General features: G+C 40.8%; 3 protein-coding genes across 6 annotated transcripts in view; all 3 read left to right on the top strand.

Annotated features, from left to right (window-relative positions):
* Window positions 1–9,864, top strand: part of LOC135714066 (uncharacterized) — a 51,028-nt gene extending 41,164 nt beyond the window's left edge. The window contains exon 2 of the mRNA XM_065237332.1: window positions 1,531–9,864. Within this exon, the coding sequence (XP_065093404.1) occupies window positions 5,605–7,284 (1,680 nt within the window). The 5' untranslated portion in view covers window positions 1,531–5,604 and the 3' untranslated portion in view covers window positions 7,285–9,864. The remainder of the gene's footprint in view (window positions 1–1,530) is intronic.
* hts (adducin 1-like protein hts) overlaps window positions 1–21,191 on the top strand; it is a 55,149-nt gene that overhangs the window by 15,257 nt on the left and 18,701 nt on the right. For all 4 annotated transcript variants that reach the window (XM_065237334.1, XM_065237333.1, XM_065237335.1 and 1 more), the window contains exons 2-6: window positions 15,829–16,415; window positions 16,479–16,646; window positions 16,697–16,995; window positions 17,057–17,256; window positions 17,315–17,438. In XM_065237334.1, coding sequence (XP_065093406.1) covers window positions 15,839–16,415; window positions 16,479–16,646; window positions 16,697–16,995; window positions 17,057–17,256; window positions 17,315–17,438 — 1,368 coding nt within the window. In that variant the 5' untranslated portion in view covers window positions 15,829–15,838. The remainder of the gene's footprint in view (window positions 1–15,828; window positions 16,416–16,478; window positions 16,647–16,696; window positions 16,996–17,056; window positions 17,257–17,314; window positions 17,439–21,191) is intronic.
* LOC135714071 (uncharacterized) lies at window positions 7,638–8,138 on the top strand. The gene has a single exon (XM_065237343.1). The coding sequence runs from the start codon at window positions 7,638–7,640 to the stop codon at window positions 8,136–8,138; it is 501 nt and encodes a 166-aa protein (XP_065093415.1).

Raw genomic sequence — 21,191 nt, 5'->3', positions numbered from 1 at the left:
CTCCTAACCGACCCCATACCCCGCCCACCCCCCAAATCCCACACATGTGTTGTTGCAACGTGATCAACTAATCAATATCTATGTGTCGGCCACATACTTAACATATATACATATAAAAACCATGCGTGACCACACATACTATTCATTTGCGTATAAATTTCATGTGTACTTCTGAGTGGATTCTGTTTATGTGTGGTCAAATGAAAATCATGTGGAATTTCACATGGATATTTGTCAAGAAAAATGTGTAAATTGTTTTGAGTCAACCATAACCGAAACATTGAAATACTTGAAATTTTTAAGATTAAGTATAATAGTCAAAAATGCATGAAAAACATCAATTTTGTGTGGTTCTACGTCATACTGCGGTCGTGTCTAGGACACAACCCTTTATTTTTTTGTTGTTGTAAATTTAATGTGTTTTAATATTCACACTATTTTAAAGATATTCGATAACTATTGGTAGTATTTTGGAAAATACTTATTTTTTCAATGGAGGAATTGACAATCATCGATCGAGCAGATCCGTAAGTAGATTTTGAGATCGTCTGCATACGATAGTCGTGGACCTTCGATAACTAAATTCACGTCATTGAAGTAGAGTAAGAAAATCAACGGTCCCAGATGACTTCCTTGAGGTATTCCTGACGTAGCTGCGAAAATGTCGGACTGGCAGTCACCATGGGCTACCACCAACTGACGATCGGCGAGATATGAGCAAAACCATCTCAAGAGATTTCCGCTAATTTCAAGTCTATCCAATTTGGCGATCGCGATGGCGTGATTTATCTTATCGAAGGCAGCAGACAAGTCAGTGTAGATGACGTCCGTTTGTGACCTTTCAACCATACTTTGCATGATGTACGATGTCAGACACAGTAGATTCGTGGTAGTAGATGGACCAGAGGTGAAGCCATGTTGATCTTCACTTAGATACTGCTTGCAATGGGACAGCAGAGGCTCTATGATGATTAACTCGAATAACTTCGAAATTGCGCACAACGATGTAATTCCACGATAATTATCCACGTTCTGTTTACTACCCTTTTTATACACAGGGAACATATGCGCAAATTTCCAGTTCGATGGAAAAATGCCACACGATATGGACAATCGGAACAGATGTTGTAGCGGTGACAGTAAGTTAGCGATATGCTTCTTCAGAAAGACTGAACGGACACCATCCGGTCCAGGGTTGATAGAAGGCTTTAGTTCAGCGTTGACAACAATTCCACCCAGAGCTTGACGGAAACTGGAACGTTGCTTGCTGCTAGAGTCACGTATTCGTTGGTTAAGCTCTCGTCAGAGAAGACACTTGCAAACTTGTTGGAGAACAGGCGGCAGACTTCCTGTAGAGCGACTTCGCCGTTCAATATCATGGATGATGGTAGACCGGACTCTCTGCGCTGCTCCTTCACGTATTTCCAGAAAGACTTCGGGTGCGACTTGAATTTCCTTTGAATCCCTCGCAGATAATGCAAGTAGCATTGACGGCTGACTCGCTTGAACTGATAATTGAGCTTAACGTAGTGACGTTTCAGTGACATCGTTCGATATTTAGTGAATTTCCTCAACGCGGCTCTCTTGATCGATTTCAACTTCTTCAATTCGTTCGTCTGCCAAGGGAGGTGCGATGCAATCTGGTGAACGCTCTTAGGTACGTGTCTGTCAATGACATAAGCCAAGACATGTGAAAAAGTTTGAGCAGCGGCTTCGACGTTATCAAAATCGAGTATGTTTTCCCAATCAATGCTTGACATCACATCGGCAATGCTACGATGATCGGCTTTCCGGAAATTGTAAGACACCGTAGTGGAGATGTCTTCGAGACCCCGAATGTGATTGTCTTCTACAGTAATAACCAAAGGAGGATGACGAGGAACTTCCTTTACGAGTGGAAAAGCCGACGAGATGAATGGAGTCGTATCCTGAGCGCTTACGAAACAGAGGTCTAAGCTACGATTGTTCTCGTTTACCACGGGATTGATTTGAGATAACGTCGCTGCGCTATAGCTGTCGAGAAGGCTAACTGATCCAGGATGGAAAGCAGAACCAGCGAGGTCCGGAAAGAGAAAGCCACTGTGGGAAGGTTTCCACGAAACACCAGCGAGATTAAAGTCGCCCAGAACAATAATCTCATCGATAGGTGACGCAAAATCTAATATGGTGGAAACGGATCGACAATGAGTTTCGATAAGTTCAATGTCGCGAACTCGGTCGGGTGCAATTTATATCATACATAAGTACAGTGTGTGATCGCTCAGCTTGACAGCTACCCATGCCTGTTGAACGCAGTTCCACATGTCGTGCTTTATGGCTCTAGCATTCAACTCGGACCGAACAGCAATCAGGACACCACCACCAGTGGACTTTCGACTATTGTTCGGGTTTCGATCGCAGCGAAATACCTCGTACTCACATCCAAACGCTTGGCTGGAAAGCGTTCGAGAGTCTAGCCATGTCTCGATTTTTTTTACTTATATTACGAAATTAATCTATTTGCTGGTCCCTCTTTTTTCATGCATAATGGAACATTATTTCCATCTGGACGGGAGGTTGTCGCATTAATGGCCCTTCGCTCATTTTCAACTTCTATTCAATTTTCATACTGCCGTACTCTACCCTCTTCTAAAGATCATAAGAGATGAACTAGCCTATGGCAAAAAATCTCTTTAATAAAGAAAAACAAAAAATAAAGATCATTCTCTAGTTAATAAATTATAACACTAAAGTTTCATGTTAGCATTTCCAACCAACTCTAAATTTGATATTTTGATATATATTTTGCCTACCGACAATCCCTGGGCTTTGGAAAAACCTTGAGGTAGTTTAATTAGGCTACCAGGTCCCAGGGCTGATCTGGATCTTTACCACATTGGAAAGATGCACACTAGTGTTGCCAGATCAGTGTTGATGCTTACCAAAAGTGCATTTGAACCCGCTTATAAAAGCATATTAACAGATTAATCATCATTGTTCGGTAGCGAGATCCCCACTCAGCTACAACTCTGGTCATCACTATCCGCAGCTAGCCACCACAATAGTCTGTCTGTGCAACCGCCGGCGGAGTTGTTTACGTCTGGGCTATTGTTCTGGACCCTTATGTACCACACCATGAGGATAGACGATATCGATCGACAAGCAAACTTATTGTTCTCATGTATTTCTGTAAGGCTAGGGTTAGGTAGTAGAAAGATCCAATGTGATCTAAACGGAGTAGAAGAGCGGACGATCACGACCGACGAGAGTGTCGACCTGGCTTGCCAGACCATCGACCATCGGGATCCGTGACGTCACGTCTCTCGCAACAGATCAGCTTCTCTGGATCTGTTGCATTGCTCTAAATTAAAACCGATCGGCAGTTGCGAACAGGTCATCGGACGGACCACTGGTTACGGTCATACGGTCGCGGTAAACCGCATATTTGTATTCCTTTGTGTAGTCTAGTTAGTTAAGTCGATTAATAAATGTAGTGTCCGTCGAGGTGTCCGTTAGTTTGTGTTTATAATAAATCATGCGTTTTGATGTTGTGATTACGTGAGTGAGTTTTCTGGAATCAAGTGAAGAATTCCAACTATCAAGGGAGATTCGGAAGGACAAGTGCACACACTCGCCGTTAATTTCCTTTCGGCTGATTGACGGACAAATGATCGTTCCTGCTGCTGCATGCTTCTGTGTTGGACCCCTGAAAATCAACTGCTATTGAAGGTGAGACGGTTCAGGGCACAACATATGGTCCTTCGAGCCGGATCATTGGACTCCGGTAGACGACACTGGAACGAAGCCATCGCGAAGGCAAGCCAAAGCCTTGCTAGAAACCGCCACAGTATTGTGTGCCATTGTACCATTGTCCGCGAGCCACAAACATCTCAGCCATCGCGGAACGCTGGAAAGCTGGAACAGCAATTTGGTGCTGGACTGCGCCATTGCTCTGGACGTCTATTGAAGACTGGCGCTGGGCTGCGCCATTGCCTTTGGAAAGACTGTGAGGATTATCGCGCCATTGGACACACTACACGAAACGCTGGGACTGCATGAGAGTCGATTCACCTTCGAGACTGCATCACATACATCGGACGGACGGTCGCTGTATGGTATACTGAAACAGCACGACTTCCTGGTTTCACAGGTAAGCAACCCTTAGCTCAGTATATGTCACGGCCGAAGCCAATCTCGAATCGATTCTAATCCCGCCATTTCGATTTTACCTGACCTGTTCCGGAACTCAACCGAGTACGACGAGTGAATTGAATCGACACCCACTAGAACAACGGTGCACCAGGACTACTACGTGCATGAATTCTGCGGTTCACAGTCCGATCGTCTTTTGGAATCGGTCACGGATCGATCGTCTACTGGACTGACTGAATTTGCGGAACGATCGCTTGAGGAGGCACACCTATCGAAGAGGCAGCGCAACCGGTTTTCTGGCCAGGTAAACTATAAAATTTACAGTATATGCCACGAAGCTAGGCTCAGAAATACACGTAGTAAATTTATATTATCCTCTTCAATTGATTGTGCCTGCATCCCTGATCCTGTTTGAGCATTACGACGAATTCAAATTGACTCGTTGATGAATTGATCGATCACGCCTTGGACCATTCGTGAATAACAAATTTGATAGTTGAAATCACCATTACGTACCACTCCTTCCCCTCCCGGCGTTGGCCTACGCAGCTGTTTGTTTCTCCAGGTGAGATAAACAGTATATGGCCAGCCGTGGCCAGGTTCTCTTGATGCTACATAACTCTTTGTCCTCCTCTCACTGACGCAACCCATGTGAACTTACTGACGCAATCCGTGCGAGTTATCTGCTGAGATCGTTGTTGATGCTTGATTCTCCTCCGCTACGCTAGCATTGATCCTCTATCGACTTGGGCAACGTACTACAACTGTTTCTGCCAGGTAAATAACACTGGACAGTATATGCCCTACCGAAGCTAGGATCAATCTCTGCATACTACATAGCGCTTTCTTTGTGTACCTCTGACTTATCGCACCATGCCTGTTTCGTCATCATCGAGGACGAAGACGATGTCCCTGAAGCCATTAATTACGAAACTGAGGGAGTACCAAAGTTCCTTCAATGATATTTGGGAGTTCGTTGAGGATGTTCCGACAGATGTTGTTGCGTCGGATATGTCCATACGTTTGGAGAGACTCGATGAATTGAGGGTGAAAATCGAGGAATCTTTGATTGAGGTGAAATCACACGTTAGTTACAGTGACGAGAAATATCCGCTCGACGATGAGAGAAAAGAGTTCAGCACGCGTTATTACAAAGCGAAATCGTTTCTCATGGAAAAGCTCAAGGAGCTACAGGGGACTGCAATTCCCGAGCAATCGTTTCGAGCTACAGCTTCGACGACTGCTGGCAATCTCGATCACGCTCGCTTACCATAGATAAGGTTGCAATCATTCAATGGAGACATAAACGAGTGGTTAAGCTTCCGCGATCTGTTCACTTCGCTTATCCACTTTCGAACAGATCTGCCAGAAGTTGAAACATTTCATTACTTGAAGGGATGTCTACAAAGGGAGCCTAAAAGCCTCATAGACCCGATACAAATTACCAAAACCAACTATCAAGTAGCCTGGGATATGCTCGTCTCGCGGTACAGCAACAGTAAGCAGCTTAAGAAACGCCAGATACAAACACTCTTCGATCTACCTACGCTGGCTAAGGAATCAGTTGCTGATTTGCACAAGCTGGTGGAAGGTTTCCAACGTGCCGTACAAACATTAGATCAAATAATTCAACCTGTGGACTACAAGGATCTCTTGTTGGTCAATCTTCTCATCTCGCGGTTGGATCCTGTGACAAGACGAGGGTGGGAGGAATCCTCGGCAAGCAAAGATCAGGAAACGCTCAAGGATTTGACAGAATTTCTCCAGCGACGTATTGGAGTTCTAGAATCGTTGCCAGCACGGACGACAGACTTCAAGGGATTGCAGAAACCATCGTCATCGTCAGCTTCGGTGAAACAACGATTGCCGATCGTGAAGACAAGCTTCAACACAGTCCAGGAACCTCGGAAGGGCTGCGTTAGTTGTTCGGCAGATCATCTCCTATTCCAATGCCAGGTTTTCCAGCGAATGGCTTCATCCGATAAGGAAGCGTTGCTGCGTTCTCATGGTCTGTGCCGAAACTGCCTCAAACAAGGTCACCAGGCAAGGGAGTGTCGATCGAAATTCTCGTGTCGGAAGTGTACGGGACGCCATCATACGCTTGTCTGCTTCAAACCAGATGCGAAGGGTGGAGCTGCTTCGAAAACCACTAGCAATGAATCTTCCAATCATCCAGATGGACCAGATGGAGATGCTTCATCACCCCAGGTGGCAAACATGGCAGCCACCGACGTTACAATTTCTACGTCGTCCAATAGTTACTCGTCGCAAGCACTGTTGGCAACTGTTGTCCTTATCATCGAGGATGACCACGGCAATCAATATCCAGCACGAGCTCTTCTGGATTCAGGATCGGAGAGCAACTTCGTTACTGAGCAGTTGGGTCAACGACTGAAGGTAGCCCGAGAAGCTGTGAGCATTTCCGTCGTTGGAATTGGTGAAGCAGCAACCAAGGCAAAGCAGCGAATCCAAGCAGTGGTGCGATCGAGAGTTTCAGGCTTCTCTCGAGAACTAAATTTCCTGGTATTACGAAGAGTGACCGCAAAACTACCCACGATTTCCATCGACACTACGGGATGGAAAATTCCACAAGGCATCGAATTGGTAGATCCGACGTTCTTTGTATCGAGGAATGTGGACATAGTGCTTGGCATTGAGGCGTTCTTCGAATATTTCGAGACGGGTCGTCAGTTATCGCTGGGCAAACAGCTACCAATGCTAACCGAATCGGTATTCGGATGGGTAGTCTGCGGAGGAACTCGATTAGCTGGTCGACAGCCGATCACTTGTAACGCGTCGGCTTCGAATGATCTGGAAGAGATGGTGGCTCGATTTTGGTCCTGCGAGGAGGTCGAGTCATCACGGGCCTATTCACCAGAACAAACTCGCTGCGAATCACTGTTCACCCAGGCAGTACAACGTGACGCAGATGGACGATATACTGTTCCAATACTGAAGGATGGAGACGAATTTCAACGGCTGGGCGAGTCAAGGGACATAGCCTTTCGACGTCTCCAAGGCACGGAACGAAGGCTGGCAAAGGATGCCAGTCTACTGTGGCAAGATCGGACTTTCGGATTTATCCACTATAGTCTTAGACAGTTGAAAGTAGAATGTGAGTTTATTTTACCGGGTTCTTCAAATGTAAACTAGCATGGAGGGAAACGACACGTTAGGCTGTTTTGTAAACTATTTGGCGTACATACGCGCGGAATTTATTGTGTACATATGGTAGCACTTAAATGGTCTCAAAATAAGGAAAAGGAAAAGGTTTTGGTGCTGACTCAGTGTTTTCTCAGTAGGTTAAGAATTTGGGTAATTGTTTCTATGTCAAGCTGAGTGAGTATTTAATTTATGATGTGTAATGGAATTATACTTCCCATGTGATGCATGGTCCGTAGTAAGGGATAAGGAATTATTCAAAAGGGTAATTTGTTGAGGTTAGTATTACTACACTACGGCAACAGTATACAGCTTTCATGGACGAATACCTCGCATTAGGCCACATGCGTAAAGTAGACGAATCACAAGAGACGGTTAAGCGCTGTTACCTACCGCATCACCCGGTGGTCAAGGAGGCTAGCACCACCACCAAGGTTCGCGTTGTCTTCGACGCGTCCTGTAAGACGTCTACAGGTATTTCGCTCAACGATACGCTACATGTTGGACCTGTAATACAGCAGGATCTACGGTCAATCATATTGCGCTGTCGGATAAAGCAAATCATGCTGGTGTCTGACATCGAAAAAATGTTCCGTCAGATCAACATGCGACCAGAAGACAGACCACTGACATGTATTCTCTGGCGGCCTCGTCCAACCGATGAGGTCACGACGTACAAGCTTGGCACAGTTACGTACGGAACCAAATCAGCACCGTTCCTGGCAACGAGGACGCTGCATCAGCTTGCGACGGAAGAAGAAGATCGATTCCCGCTGGCAGCGAAGACAATCCGCGAAGACACGTATATGGATTCACCGATTTACCGATTTTTATACATCATCTGATAGAGCTTCGTTTTCTGAGCACGATATTTTTATCGATCCCGTAGACATTCATCTCGATTCTTAAATCAAGATTTAAATTTTTGATCGTTGACACTAAATCTATTCGTTGACAGCTCACGTCCATACAAAGTCCCACCAAGGGGCGCAAAGATGGTGATTTTTGCTAATGTAGTCGTACTCATTTAAAACAGTTCCAGTGTTCCAAGAATCATGAAATTTTGGATTTCGGTTCCATTTTTAATGCAGATAACGAATATGTATTTCCCTCCCCTTGGCTAGTTTTTAACCTGGACGTTGGTGGGCGGGCCTAATCTTATGCATCATAGTGGCTCCACTATGAAGAGACGGTTGGTTTAGGTCCGGCATCGTTGGCTCATGCCGTGGCAGAATAGCGTTATGAGCATGCGATGAGGATTACTGAGCCTCCCCTCTCTGATGAACCACTGCATGAGAGAACCAAAGATCTAGTCTAGCAGTGATAGTATCACACTTGTTACTCCTTTGTTTGAGAGAAGCGTCGTAGCACGCTTACGTATAGGCACTGACGTTGGGTGCGATACTGGCGGGTTTTCCGCAAATCACTCTTATTTTATTTATTTTTACACAGATAGATTTATTTGGAATTATACTATTGAAATGTTTCAGAAAGTGCCCAACAGTGCTCCTTCTACTTGCGTGACAAGCTTTCATTGTTGTTTTCATTAAGGCATTGCTCAGTGTTAAACACCTCTTTTTACATGGTATTGTAACTAATCTTATATATGCTTCATTTTGGTTTGGGATAAGTGTTCGAACTATGGCTCGGGATTTCCACTGTAGCGTGCTTCTATTGTGACATATCCATGCGTAATTTTGTGGGACGACAGTGGAAACATGTGAGCGTAGTTGGAGCATATACCATATATAATTTTAAAATCAGCTAGGAAACTAACATCAAAGTTAAGCATTTTAGTCACTTGAAGGTGTCACCTGGGACGAACTAATATATAATAAATATAGGTCAAAGTCCCTGTCCAAGGATGAGGGGTTTGATGATGATAAGTCAAGTGTCGCTATGATTTTTTTTTTGCAATTTGTTAAAATTGTAGTTTTTCTCCAGTTCATTGATTTGAAAGGTTCATGCGAGTTAATTTCACGGAGCCGTAAATTGTAGTTTTATCATAATTTTAATATTAGCATAAAATAAAATAGTAATTTTAAATTCGCTTTTGCAATGCTAAGGTAAATAGTTTGCTTTGAGTGTAAAGTTAATTTATAAGAAAGTTATAACAGTTTTTTGCACTTCGAAACTTGACGGGTCATACATTTAACATAGTAGCAGTGACAGTGTCGCATGTCCTAACAACAACTGCCTGCGACTAGTGTTCGAGGGGCCGACAGGGCTGAATACGGGTCAATACTAACAAAATTCTAACACTAACATGACCCCGAAACTAACGTTCATCCATTGCACTAATAGTTTGTAGTTGTACTTTCCTAATAACCCATCTATCACAGACAAACAGACATAACACTCGCAGGTTGTTCATCGAATACGCATTTGACGGTCAATTTGAGTGTTTTTGGTTGGTGATGCCGCCACCTGTGGCGCGCACGGTCGGTTCCCTTGCGTTTGACGTCTGCACACTAGCGCCATCTGTTCAGCGTACTATCCATCACATGATACTCAACACATGGCGGTAGTGTTTTAGTGACTATGTATTGTGGAGAGAAATATTAAATGTGTTATTTCTGTTTGTCTGTGCATCTATGTTTCTTTTTCGTTGTGTGTTTGGTTGGGGGGGGGGGTAAATGTAACCAATGCTAATACCTTTCTCTCTGTTCTTTTATTCGTTTTCTATATCCCTTTACCATCACCCCATATCCCATCATTTTGACGAGAGATGAGTTACTTGCATGGTGCATGTCCATGTCGTACTACAGGATAATATGCTGAGCGTGGTTCTATCACAAAAACCACGCAGGAACGCAAATCGATAGAGCTGAAGAATAATGAGGTAAATTCTACACAGTATTTTAAAGGAGCCAACTCTAAGCAGGTAATAATAGCAATTAATAATCAAACAACCAGAAAAAGGTAAGAATGAATTTATTTATTTTAAATACAGTAATGTTCCGATTTTGTTAGCCCCTCCGCGCTTCAGACTTTTTTCTTTCAATAATTTCACATAATCATAAATATAAATTTATGATAGGGATATTTAAAGTATACTTTGGTGCAATATGTTCAAGAAAATTACTGAAAAAGGGCATGGGTTTTGTAGAACATTGGAAAACATTTTCAAAAAAGGGGGCTGACAAAATCGGGACATTATGTTGTAATTCGAGAATTGCAACAATGCTTCGAGAATACTTTTGGTTTTAAGGTTGATTTTATTGAAACTCAATACGTCAGGTTATCTTACGAAGACATGGTACAACATCGATAGTTCATTATTTACATAGTTCATTTCTGCTTCACATTCTCACACTCCCTATCTCCCTATTGCCTATATATGAGATAGCACACATTCAAATACTACTAGCAAGTTTGTATGCAAGAGGCAAAGCTTCTCCATTCAATATTGCATACAATACCATATGCGAATAACAGTTACGGCTCGCATCTCTCATGTTAACACTGACAATTGTCATCCGATGTGTCAGTACCGATCTATCAGTTGAATGGTAAATTGTTATTGTTTACTCCACAAGACGATGGTGATAATATCACCGCAGTTTGTTTCTCAACACTTCCCCACAATTTTTACATTCAACAGCTCGAATAACCTTCGATGTGTATTTTTAGGTAACCCCTTTGTGAATGCATCAGCTGGCTGATCTACGCTCGGGATAAATTGTAGCTTCAACTTTCCTTCCTTGATGAGTTCCCGGATGAAGAGATACTTGATGTCCAGGTGTTTCATTCGTTGATGTGATCTCGGCTCCTCTGCTATGTGGATGCATGGTATACTGTCTTCCATAATAATGAATGGTGTTATGACTACGTCCAATTCATTCAGAAGTTTTGTTATCCACATTCCTTCTTTCGTAGCAGCGCACAATGCTATTAATTCAGCTTCACTCGTTGATAAGCCTATTGTTGGTTGCCGTTTCGTTGACCACGAAACAAGATTGCCGTAGAGTTGAAATGCATAGCCAGATATTGATTTCCTGTCGTCTGGATCGTTCGCAAAATCCGCATCTCCAAATCCTACTAAGGCTGGTCTATTGGCTTGTTTAGAGTAAACTATTTTGGTGTTACTGGTTCCTCTCAAATACCGTAAGATGCGTTTTAGCCCTGTCCAATGCCAATCGGTTGCACAGTTGGTATATTTACTTAACGCATTCACTGCAGCGCATATATCCGGTCTGGATGTCAATGAGAGGTATTGTAGACATCCTACTAATTCTCTGTAGGGTTGATCAGTAAGTTTTCCTTCAGATTTCGACCATTTTGTATTAGTGTCCAATGGTGTCCCCACTGGTTACACTCGGCCATTCCAAATCTTTCCAGGAGCCTTTCAACATACTGACTTTGTGAGATTTCAATGGTTTGATTTTCAAAATCTCGATTAATTTCCATTCCTAGGAAATGTTTTACCTCAGACAAATCTTTCATTTGGAATAACCTTCCAAGTTTTTCTTTGATCAACAATATATCATCTATATTTTTGGCAATTAAAAGAATGTCGTCTACATAGAGAATTAGGATGATTCCTTTGGACTTTGATTTGTAAATACAACAGTCATTTTTGAGTGGAACAAATTCTAGTTCTCTCATCGCATCATCGAAACGTTTGTTCCAAGATCTGCTTGCTTGTTTAAGTCCATACAAGCTTTTATGTAAACGAACAATTTGGCTTTGTCCGTTTTCTTTCGGTGGGAGTTTCATGAAGATTTCCTCTTCTAGATTCCCATTCAAAAATGCTGTTTTGACGTCCATTTGGTGTACACGCAATTTGTGTTCGTTAGCCAGTGCAAGAGCTAAACGAACGCTTTCCAGTTTGGCAACAGGTGCGAATGTATCACTATAGTCAAATCCTGGCCGTTGTGAGCATCCCTTTGCCACTAACCGTGCTTTATACCGTCCATCTTCTTTCATTGAGAAAATCCATTTCGAATAAATTGGCTTGACTCCTTCTGGCACACAGTTTACCACTGTCCAAGTGTTATTATGATGCAATGCATCAAGCTCTTCTTGGAGTGCATGTTTCCACTCAGGCCAATCAAAAAGATTTTTCAGCTCTTCAATATTTTGCGGAATATCTTCGTTACGAATTATTGCCGTTTTCGCTGTGTACTCCGAATACCAACGTGGTGTTTTCCTATCCCTCTTGCTACGTCTTAATGGCTGCTTGCCTTCATCATCGTCTCTTTCATCGACTTGACTTTCATAAGTACTTTCATAATCAGTTTCACCAATCGGCTGGTCGAACGGTCGTCTTCTGGCTCGGCTGGTCGAACGGTCCTCTTCTAGCTCGGCAGGTATAACGATCCTCCTCTGCGCTCAGCTGGTCCAACGGTCGTCTTCTGGGTCGTCCGGCTCGTCTGTTGGCGATCAGTTAACCACTGATTCGTGTCGCTACCAGTTACCTACTGGATGTTGTCGTTGTCGTACTCAGTTTACCACTGGGCCCATAACCTTGTTGTGATTTCAGAATTGCAACAATGCTTCGAGAATACTTTTGGTTTTAAGGTTGATTTTATTGAAACTCAATACGTCAGGTTATCTTACGAAGACATGGTACAATATCGATAGTTCATTATCTCCCTATTGCCTATATATGAGATAGCACACATTCAAATACTACTAGCAAGTTTGTATGCAAGAGGCAAAGCTTCTAGCTGACCACTAAAGCTTCTCCATTCAATATTGCATACAATACCATATGCGAATAACAGTTACGGCTCGCATCTCTCATGTTTACACTGACAATTGTCATCCGATGTGTCAGTACCGATCTATCAGTTGAATGGTAAATTGTTATTGTTTACTCCACAAGACGATGGTGATAATATCACCGCAGTTTGTTTCTCAACACATTACTGTATTCCGTTTACATTTACATGATTTATTACATATATATGGTCGTAATCTAATACACAGTTGATCACAATACGAGCCTAAAAGCTGCAGTGACCTAGTGAGCACCATAGCTCGAGTCGTCTGTTAGTATTGTGCATCGCATGGAGCCCAACCGAGATGCTAGTCTATTAAGACTGCAGTTGGTCAACTCTCGAAAAAAAAATATATATAGGTCAAAGTAAAAAAAAACTTGATACACGTTAAATTTTAGATTACATGCACAAGTGCAGGTACTTAATAAAGCATGGGTTATACTTGATTAGGTAGATTAGAGATTGCAATTATTTCAAACGAACATAAATACAGCCTAATAACATTACAATAGAGTTAGGATGCGGGGGGGGGGGGGTCCAATAAGGGAGGCAACTAGCCTCTAAAGCAACTGGCAACTAGCCTTTTCATATATTGTTTGGTTATTTTGATGGTTGCTTTAAAATATCAATTTGGTATACTATATGTGTGAAAGGATGAATCAATGGGAGATGGATTTTCGGTTTCTTTCGGACGTTAAATAAAGAAAAAAAAATAACATGCAATAGTGCCTTTTTGGTCCCGGGACCATGAACACAGGGGTTTCTAGGAACGTGTTCGATAATTGCCATTATGGACCTAGGAACTTTTTGCACCAATGAAAGATATTGTTTTTTAAATTCTTAAGCGTCTTAAAGTTTAATATGCTTGTTCCAATTTGGTGCAGTTTGCGAGAAATACTTCTTATGCAATTTTGAAGCTTATTAAAGCCTTTACATATTAAACTTTATAACGGCGGCGTGTCAAAAATTATCACGGCGGCGCGCCGACTCAAAACCATCGGCGGCGTATGAAAAAGTGTCGGTGGCGTGGCAGCGTACTGGTTTAATTCTATGGACAAACATGTGCTGCCCAGTAACGCCTGATAAATTTCCTTTTCGTGGTGCGTTACTGGCATTAAGATCTACCACCGAAGCCTACACGCTAAGATGCACATACCTTAAAGTCGGTAAAGAATACCTAGATATCGGTAGAAATTACCGATAATCTAACTGTCAAAACCATAGGAGTTTTTGATCTAGATAAAAATAATTTGTCCAGAATAGATCAGACACGAACCAATTCATAGCTTTTACATGCGGGTTCATGTCTTAGCTAAATATTTCCCGCCAACACGAAGCTAGATGTCAAGTGTGCTTTGGTCAGAAGTTTTATTGTTTTTGCTATGGTCATTCATGTCGGTGCTAATGCGACATGCACTAAACTAAGGACACGGGGTATACAACAATAGATCAAATAACTGGTCGCAGTATCCCGAACAGAGAAAAAAAGCAAACATAAACGGGCCATCCCAGTCCGAACATCAATTAGGCCTATCCGAAACGGATCACGATATATAAAGCTTTCGTCGTGAAAGATTTGACCAGAGACGTTCCTGCCAACTGGAATGAAGCCATCGAAAAAAAAAAAAAGAATATGACCAACAAATTTCTAAAACAAAACGTTTGAGAATTTTAAACTTTTTTTTGCTAATTATTTGTTCATAACATAAAACCTTGCACACCCTAAAGGGCCACCTACATTAGATCCGTTTCGTTGCATTGACGTAAATTTGACAGTTAGACAATAGATTTAGCTGTCATCTTGCCGCAAATCGTCCGATCCGGATCTAATTATTTTCCATAAATAAAACCACATAACCTTTCTTTCAAACCTTAAAATCGACGATAGAAGTGACAACAGTTAGTTTAGTTACCGATAATCGAGTCCGACGTAGAGCTTTTTTGTAGTGGTAAGCGTGATTACCTCTCACCCCAGCAGGCCTGGGTTCAATCCCAGTCGGCACCGCCGGGATATTCTGAGGCATAACATCTCTGATGGGTCGATAGGTAGGGTCCAGGTGTAAGAGCTGCCTTCCTGGCACGTCGGTAGCATTGGTGCTCAGCACGGAAAACAAGATCGACGGAAAAAACAAAACCAAAAGAAAAAAAAATAGAGGTTTTTGACGGCGCACACTAATGCACCATTTTAAACTGAAGGAGTGTGAGCAAGGGAGAAACAGATTAGTGGGAAAATAAACCATCCATTCATCCCTGTGTGCTGGATAGAGACAGACGATTAAACGTCAAAAAGGTCTATTACAGCACAGACAAACAGACGTAACTCTTCATTGTGTATCTTCGTTAATGCATTTAACGGTTGATTATTTTTATTATTATTATAGTCACTTTAACACTCTTGGGTCATTCGTGACTTGTCCGGGGGTGAGATTTGAACTCGTGACTTGAATATTATCAGTTCCGCGAACTACTCGCCGCAGCGCTGGCATCGGATCACTTTGACGTTTCTATATATTCTATAGAACTTTTATGCAATATTGTTTACGCGTTAGCGAGCAAGCTTATTTTCCGCGAGAAGCCAGAGAGATGTCGTTACTGAGGTTATATGTTTTGAGATACTATGTTTTCAAGAACAAGTTTTTCAAAGAGTTACGTCTGTTTGTCTGTGATTACAGTATTGCTCTCAACTTGTCATTTTACATTTGCCGTGGCTTAGATAATTAAGGAGTGCTAACAGATATAATTTCCCATAATGCAAAAAAAAGAAACTATAATAATAATACCTTTCATTTTTTTTTTTCTTAAAAAACAGAAAAAGCAAAATGGCAGAGACTGAAACAGCCCCTCAAATCAATGGCATAGATACTATTACGGAAGAAGAAGAATACAACAAAACTCGTCCAGCAGATATTGAGGCAGATATGCGTGAAATGGAGCGTCGCAAACGGGTAGAAGGCATAATGAATTCTCGTCTATTTCGCGAGGAACTTGAGCGAATCGTAGATAGCCAAATGCGCGATGGCGGATCGTCTAACATATTGCAGCAACTGTCTGACATCATGGGAATGCCTGCTGCTCGCGTAGGCAGTGTCTTCAAGAGTTCCAACTGTGTAGTTCCGATCAATGACATCCGTGGTATGGAAGCCATGGGTTACGAAAAAGGAGAAAAAATTCTTCGTTGCAAACTTGCTGCCGCATTCAGGCTAGTGGATCTGTATGGCTGGTCCCAGGGTATTAACAGTTTGATTACCGCTCGTCTGAACGCTGACCAAGAACTGTTCCTGGTCAATCCGTTCGGTGTTCTCAACCATGAAATCACGGCATCTTCACTGAATAAAGTGAACATGCAGGGACAAATTGTCGAACAAGGGACAACTAACTTTGGCATTAACACTAGTCGTGAGTTATAATACAAGAACATTGCGTAGAATTATATTCCTAACGGTGTTAATATATTTTTAGAATTCACATTGCACTCCGTGATTCACGCTGCTAGGCCTGACGTTAGATGTGCAATATACGTCGGTTGTAACTCAGTCGTTGCAATCTCAGCTCTTAAACAAGGATTGCTTCCACTTACTAAGGATAGTTCTCTGCTTGGTGAAATATCCGTACATACGTACACAGGAGGTAAGTAACATACTATGTTGTTTTCAATATGTCAACTGATGTTTTTTTAGGTCTGAATGAACCAGAAGAAAAGGATAAATTACTGAGAAGCCTAGGACCTGTCTCGAAGGTTTTGTTGCTGTCGAATCATGGTGCGATTTGTTGTGGTGAAACTGTCGAAGAAGCTTTTTTCGCAGTCACTCACATAGTGGCCGCCTGCGAAGCACAGCTAAAATTACTGCCCGTTGGTTTGGATAATCTGATTATTATTCCAGAAGAAACACGTAAAGCTATCTACGATGCATCACGAAAACCTCCAGAGGGCCTAACATTACACGCTGTGGCCGCAGATAATAAGGAGCGTCCACAGGTTATTCTAAATTTTATTAAATTACTTCTGGTTTGTCACGAAACATTATATTACGTTTCAGACACCTAAATGGAGAGTGGGAGGTGCTGAATTCGAAGCCCTTATGCGAATGTTAGACAACGCCGGTTTCAGAACTGGTTACATTTACAGAAACCCGTTGGTGAAAAATGACCTTCCGAAACCGAAGAATGATGTCGAGGTACCACCAGCCGTCTCTTCGTTGGGTTATCTGATAGAAGAGGAAGAACTCTTTAAACAGGGGTAATATAAAATGCAACACTACTTAGATCAAAACTATATTTCTTTTTGCTCACTACAGCATCTGGAAGAAAGGCGACTTCCGAAAAGGTGGCGACCGCTCCAGATGGCTAAACTCACCAAATGTTTATCAGAAGGTAGAAGTTCTGGAAACCGGTACACCAGACCCGAAGAAAATTACAAAGGTAGAAATTATCAAATTTGAAGATAACTAATAATTTATTTACTCATACAATCTTACTATAACAATATATTACGAAGATTATATACATTTATATCTACATAGTAAACATACAGAAAGTATGTGCTTAGATTAGAGTTTCAAAACAATAGTAACGTAAACATTTTATGGTTGAGCAGATTTGATTTGGCATGTTCATTAGAGATGCACCGAATATGCAGCCTTTGGCCGAATACTGAATATGCTACAACCTACATAAACAATAACTATAAGAAGCGCCTAATCACCAATTCGGGATATCATCCCAATTATATACGCTATGGTCGCACAATCTATGATATCGTTTATGTATGGTACCCGTTTATAAGGAACATCTCTATTTCGTATGGTGTCTCTGAAAGAAACCTTATTATAAAGAAGATCAGTATAGTTGAAACATTCACCAAACGATAGCTTAAGCTTTTGATATAAGGCTAGTATCAAAATATTCTATCGGTGGGTCTACAACAATTTTTATTTAAAAAAAAATGTATGTAAATTTATGGATGTATGAATATATGCAAAAATTACCCCCGATAGAACATTTTGAGCTAGCTGAAACTCAAATGAAAGAGGAACATCTAGATTTCGTATGGTGGGTGTTTCAGATATACTAATTTTCTATATTAATGTTGTTCTGCCAGAGACACCGTGTTAGGTGAACTATTATAGAAACCGCATATTTTGTGAAATATTGCCAATTATGGCACTAGTGCTCCCCTAAATAGTCACACCCTAAATCAAGATTATGTATTCAATTCAATAAAAAAATTGTCTCCAGGCTAACGATAAATATTGTTGACACCAATATTTTTTTCTATTGATTTCAATGAAAATATTTTTTGTTTTTATAATATAGATAGGTATCTCATGGATCAAAACATATTTTCTTTGAAATGGCGAAACAATCTTTGAAACAACAATTTTTATTTGTTGAATCATTTTTTGTTTGTTTATTGAGTCAGCAATATTATTTTCTTTGAAATGGTAAAACAATGTTTAATGATAAAAGTTTTATTTTTTGGATTAAAAATAAATTGTTGAATCAACCATTGTTATTCATTGAGTGAACAATATATATTGTTTGTTCAATGATATTCCTTTTCTGGTTTAAGTTGTTTGTCTTCTATTTTAAAAGAACAATTTTGTTTTTTAATATATTTATTGCATTTAATTATTTAATACATTTATATAATTACAAAATCTAAAATAATGTTTGCCCCTCTACTTTATGTAGATTGATAGTGACTGTTTGTAGCTTTCCAATATCAAATCTACCCTACACTGAGGCAAAGTAACGTTAGGATTCCATAATAAACACTTATGAAATTTCGACAAAAGAATTTCTTATGGAAATCATAAGTTTGGCTTATGAAACAGAAAAAAAGTAATATAAAATGTAGCAGACCGGATTCGAATCCTGAGCGTTCAGATTATTGACTCCGTGATTTGTTTCCACGTCATCAACGCTTGGGAAATAGAATAGCTTAAAGGTATTAAGATAATCATTCATAAGTCGTGCTAATGGAATGCATAACGCATGCCTATGGAATCCATAGGAATCTTATGAAATCAAAATTGTCCAGGTTCATAATTCATGTCTTATGGAATTATTAAGAATTTTTTTCCTCAATGTAGGTTCATTCATTTTGGTTATTTCAAAAGATTGCAAATGTTCATCAAATTTACGCGAGTGAATGCTATAGCAAACCAAAATGAGTTTTTATCGACATATGTTAAAATTGCTAGTAGTAATCAAATCTCTATCATTAAGGTGATACTCTAAGGAAGCCTTAGCGTGAAACTTCAAAGGCACAAATGTCAGCTTCCACAAAACATACAAATTTGAAATTGCTACTCCTTGTTTGCTGTGCTACTACAAACAGAGAGTAGCAATTTCAAATTTGTATATTTTGTGGAAGCTGACATTTGTGCCTTTGAAGTTTCACGCTAAGGCTTCCTTATAGAGTATCACCTTAATATAAAAAATGTACCCATGGTGAACAATGATCCTTGCTTGAAAAAATTATCTACATGTAATGCTGATTTTTTGTCAACTTGAAATGGTCCACCTAATAATATTTGATATTCATTAGCAAGCGGTGATTTTGAAATTTTAGATTCGTTATAATCAATTAATGGAGTAACAAAAATATTGCTAAAATTATTAAAAGCAAACTTATAAGCTACTCTTATACCTAAAGACTTGCATAAATTTATCTTATTATTATTTACTTTACTATATTTTTTTGCATAGCGATGTTTGGCTTCTCCTCTCATGGCCCAATGAGGTGTAGCGGAATGCATTTTTTTCCTCTATTCGGAACCTAACACCACTGCGACCAAGTTTTAAATTAGTTCATAATGCTTTCCCTTGTCCTCCCTCCAAATGATCAATAAATGTAATCCCTAATCTCGAGTAAACCGCGAGTAATCGGCCCCCGTTCTACTAACATTAGTTGTAAGAAAATTATATTCACACACAATAATGTAAAAAATATTCGGCTCCGCAAAGCTAACGCATTTGAGCCTTGACAAATAAATGGATTATTAAAAAAAAAAAAAAAAAAACCACTGCGACCAGTAATTTGATCTATTGTAGTATATCCCGTGTCCTTAGTTTAGTGCATGTCGTATTACTCCATCACTATTGATGAAATGATGAAGTATTCGATTTTTTACAGTCATTCTTGCATTTATCACAAGGATCCGACACTAATTGAAAGGTCCCGTTATTTATACCCTTCGGAGTGTTGAAACACCCTCCAAAGGCGCGCCCCGCTGTCAGTCAAAATTGGATTCCTTAGCAACAAAATTAAGGAATGACACCGATAATGACCATAATGGTTTATTTACACAAAGCTTGTATGCCCTTTTCACATGTGGCTCTTGATACTGAAGTTTGAGCTGCATGTGGAGAAACAGTTTCCCCTGAAGTAAAATCATCAAAAAAATAGATTCAATAGGGTTTGATAATTTCCGTCTGACTAAGGACAACCCGTGCTTTACCTCTCTTTTCTGAACGAGTTCAAACCAAAAATGGAATATTTCTATAAAAGATTTATTCACCTTTCCATATGTAGGTACCATTGGATTTGATAAAGAGTGACAAATTGTTGAGATATTGTTTGAAATCTAATACTGCTTCTTGATTTTAAATTCGTTAAAGGGGGATTCGCTAGGAACGCTCCTTTTGTTTTGAGAACAATGAGCGTAAATATTTATACAATGCGCTCTAACAGGATTTATGTTGTAGCTAACGAACTAACGCATCTGAACAAACCTATTATTGATTTGTACACGGTGAAATCATTGATATTATTGATCTTTTCTGATCGATAGAACGGAAATGGGCGATTACGACGAAGTAGCGCTCTACCCTAATATGATGATTTTCGACGATGCCAAATGTTGTGTCCTTTTCTTCCATGCAGAACCATCAATGATGCTGCGAATATAGCCATCGTGAGATGGAGCAAGGTTTCCCAAAATAGTTTTCATAACGTTGTTCGATTCCAAATGTTTCCGAAGATAGATTTTTCTTTCTTTTTGGATTGTTCTCCATCGATCTTGTTTTCCGTGCTGAGCACCAATGCTACCGACGCCAGGGAGGCAGCTCCCACACCTGGACCCTACCTATCAACTCATGAACCGGGGACCATCGGCTTTACTTCCCTCAGAACATCCTGGCGGCGCCGACTGGGATTGAACCCAGGGC

This window comes from Ochlerotatus camptorhynchus, unplaced genomic scaffold, assembly GCF_037179485.1.
Source record: "Ochlerotatus camptorhynchus isolate MF236.1 unplaced genomic scaffold, CSIRO-AGI_Acam_v1.1 ptg000603l, whole genome shotgun sequence".
Lineage (NCBI taxonomy): Eukaryota > Metazoa > Arthropoda > Insecta > Diptera > Culicidae > Ochlerotatus > Ochlerotatus camptorhynchus.
This window is presented reverse-complemented; position numbering and strand designations above follow the sequence as displayed.

What these genes read in the sequence shown, in the direction of transcription:
- LOC135714071 (XM_065237343.1), top strand. Translation starts at nt 7,638, where the DNA reads ATGCGTAAAGTAGACGAATCACAAGAGACGGTTAAGCGCTGTTACCTA.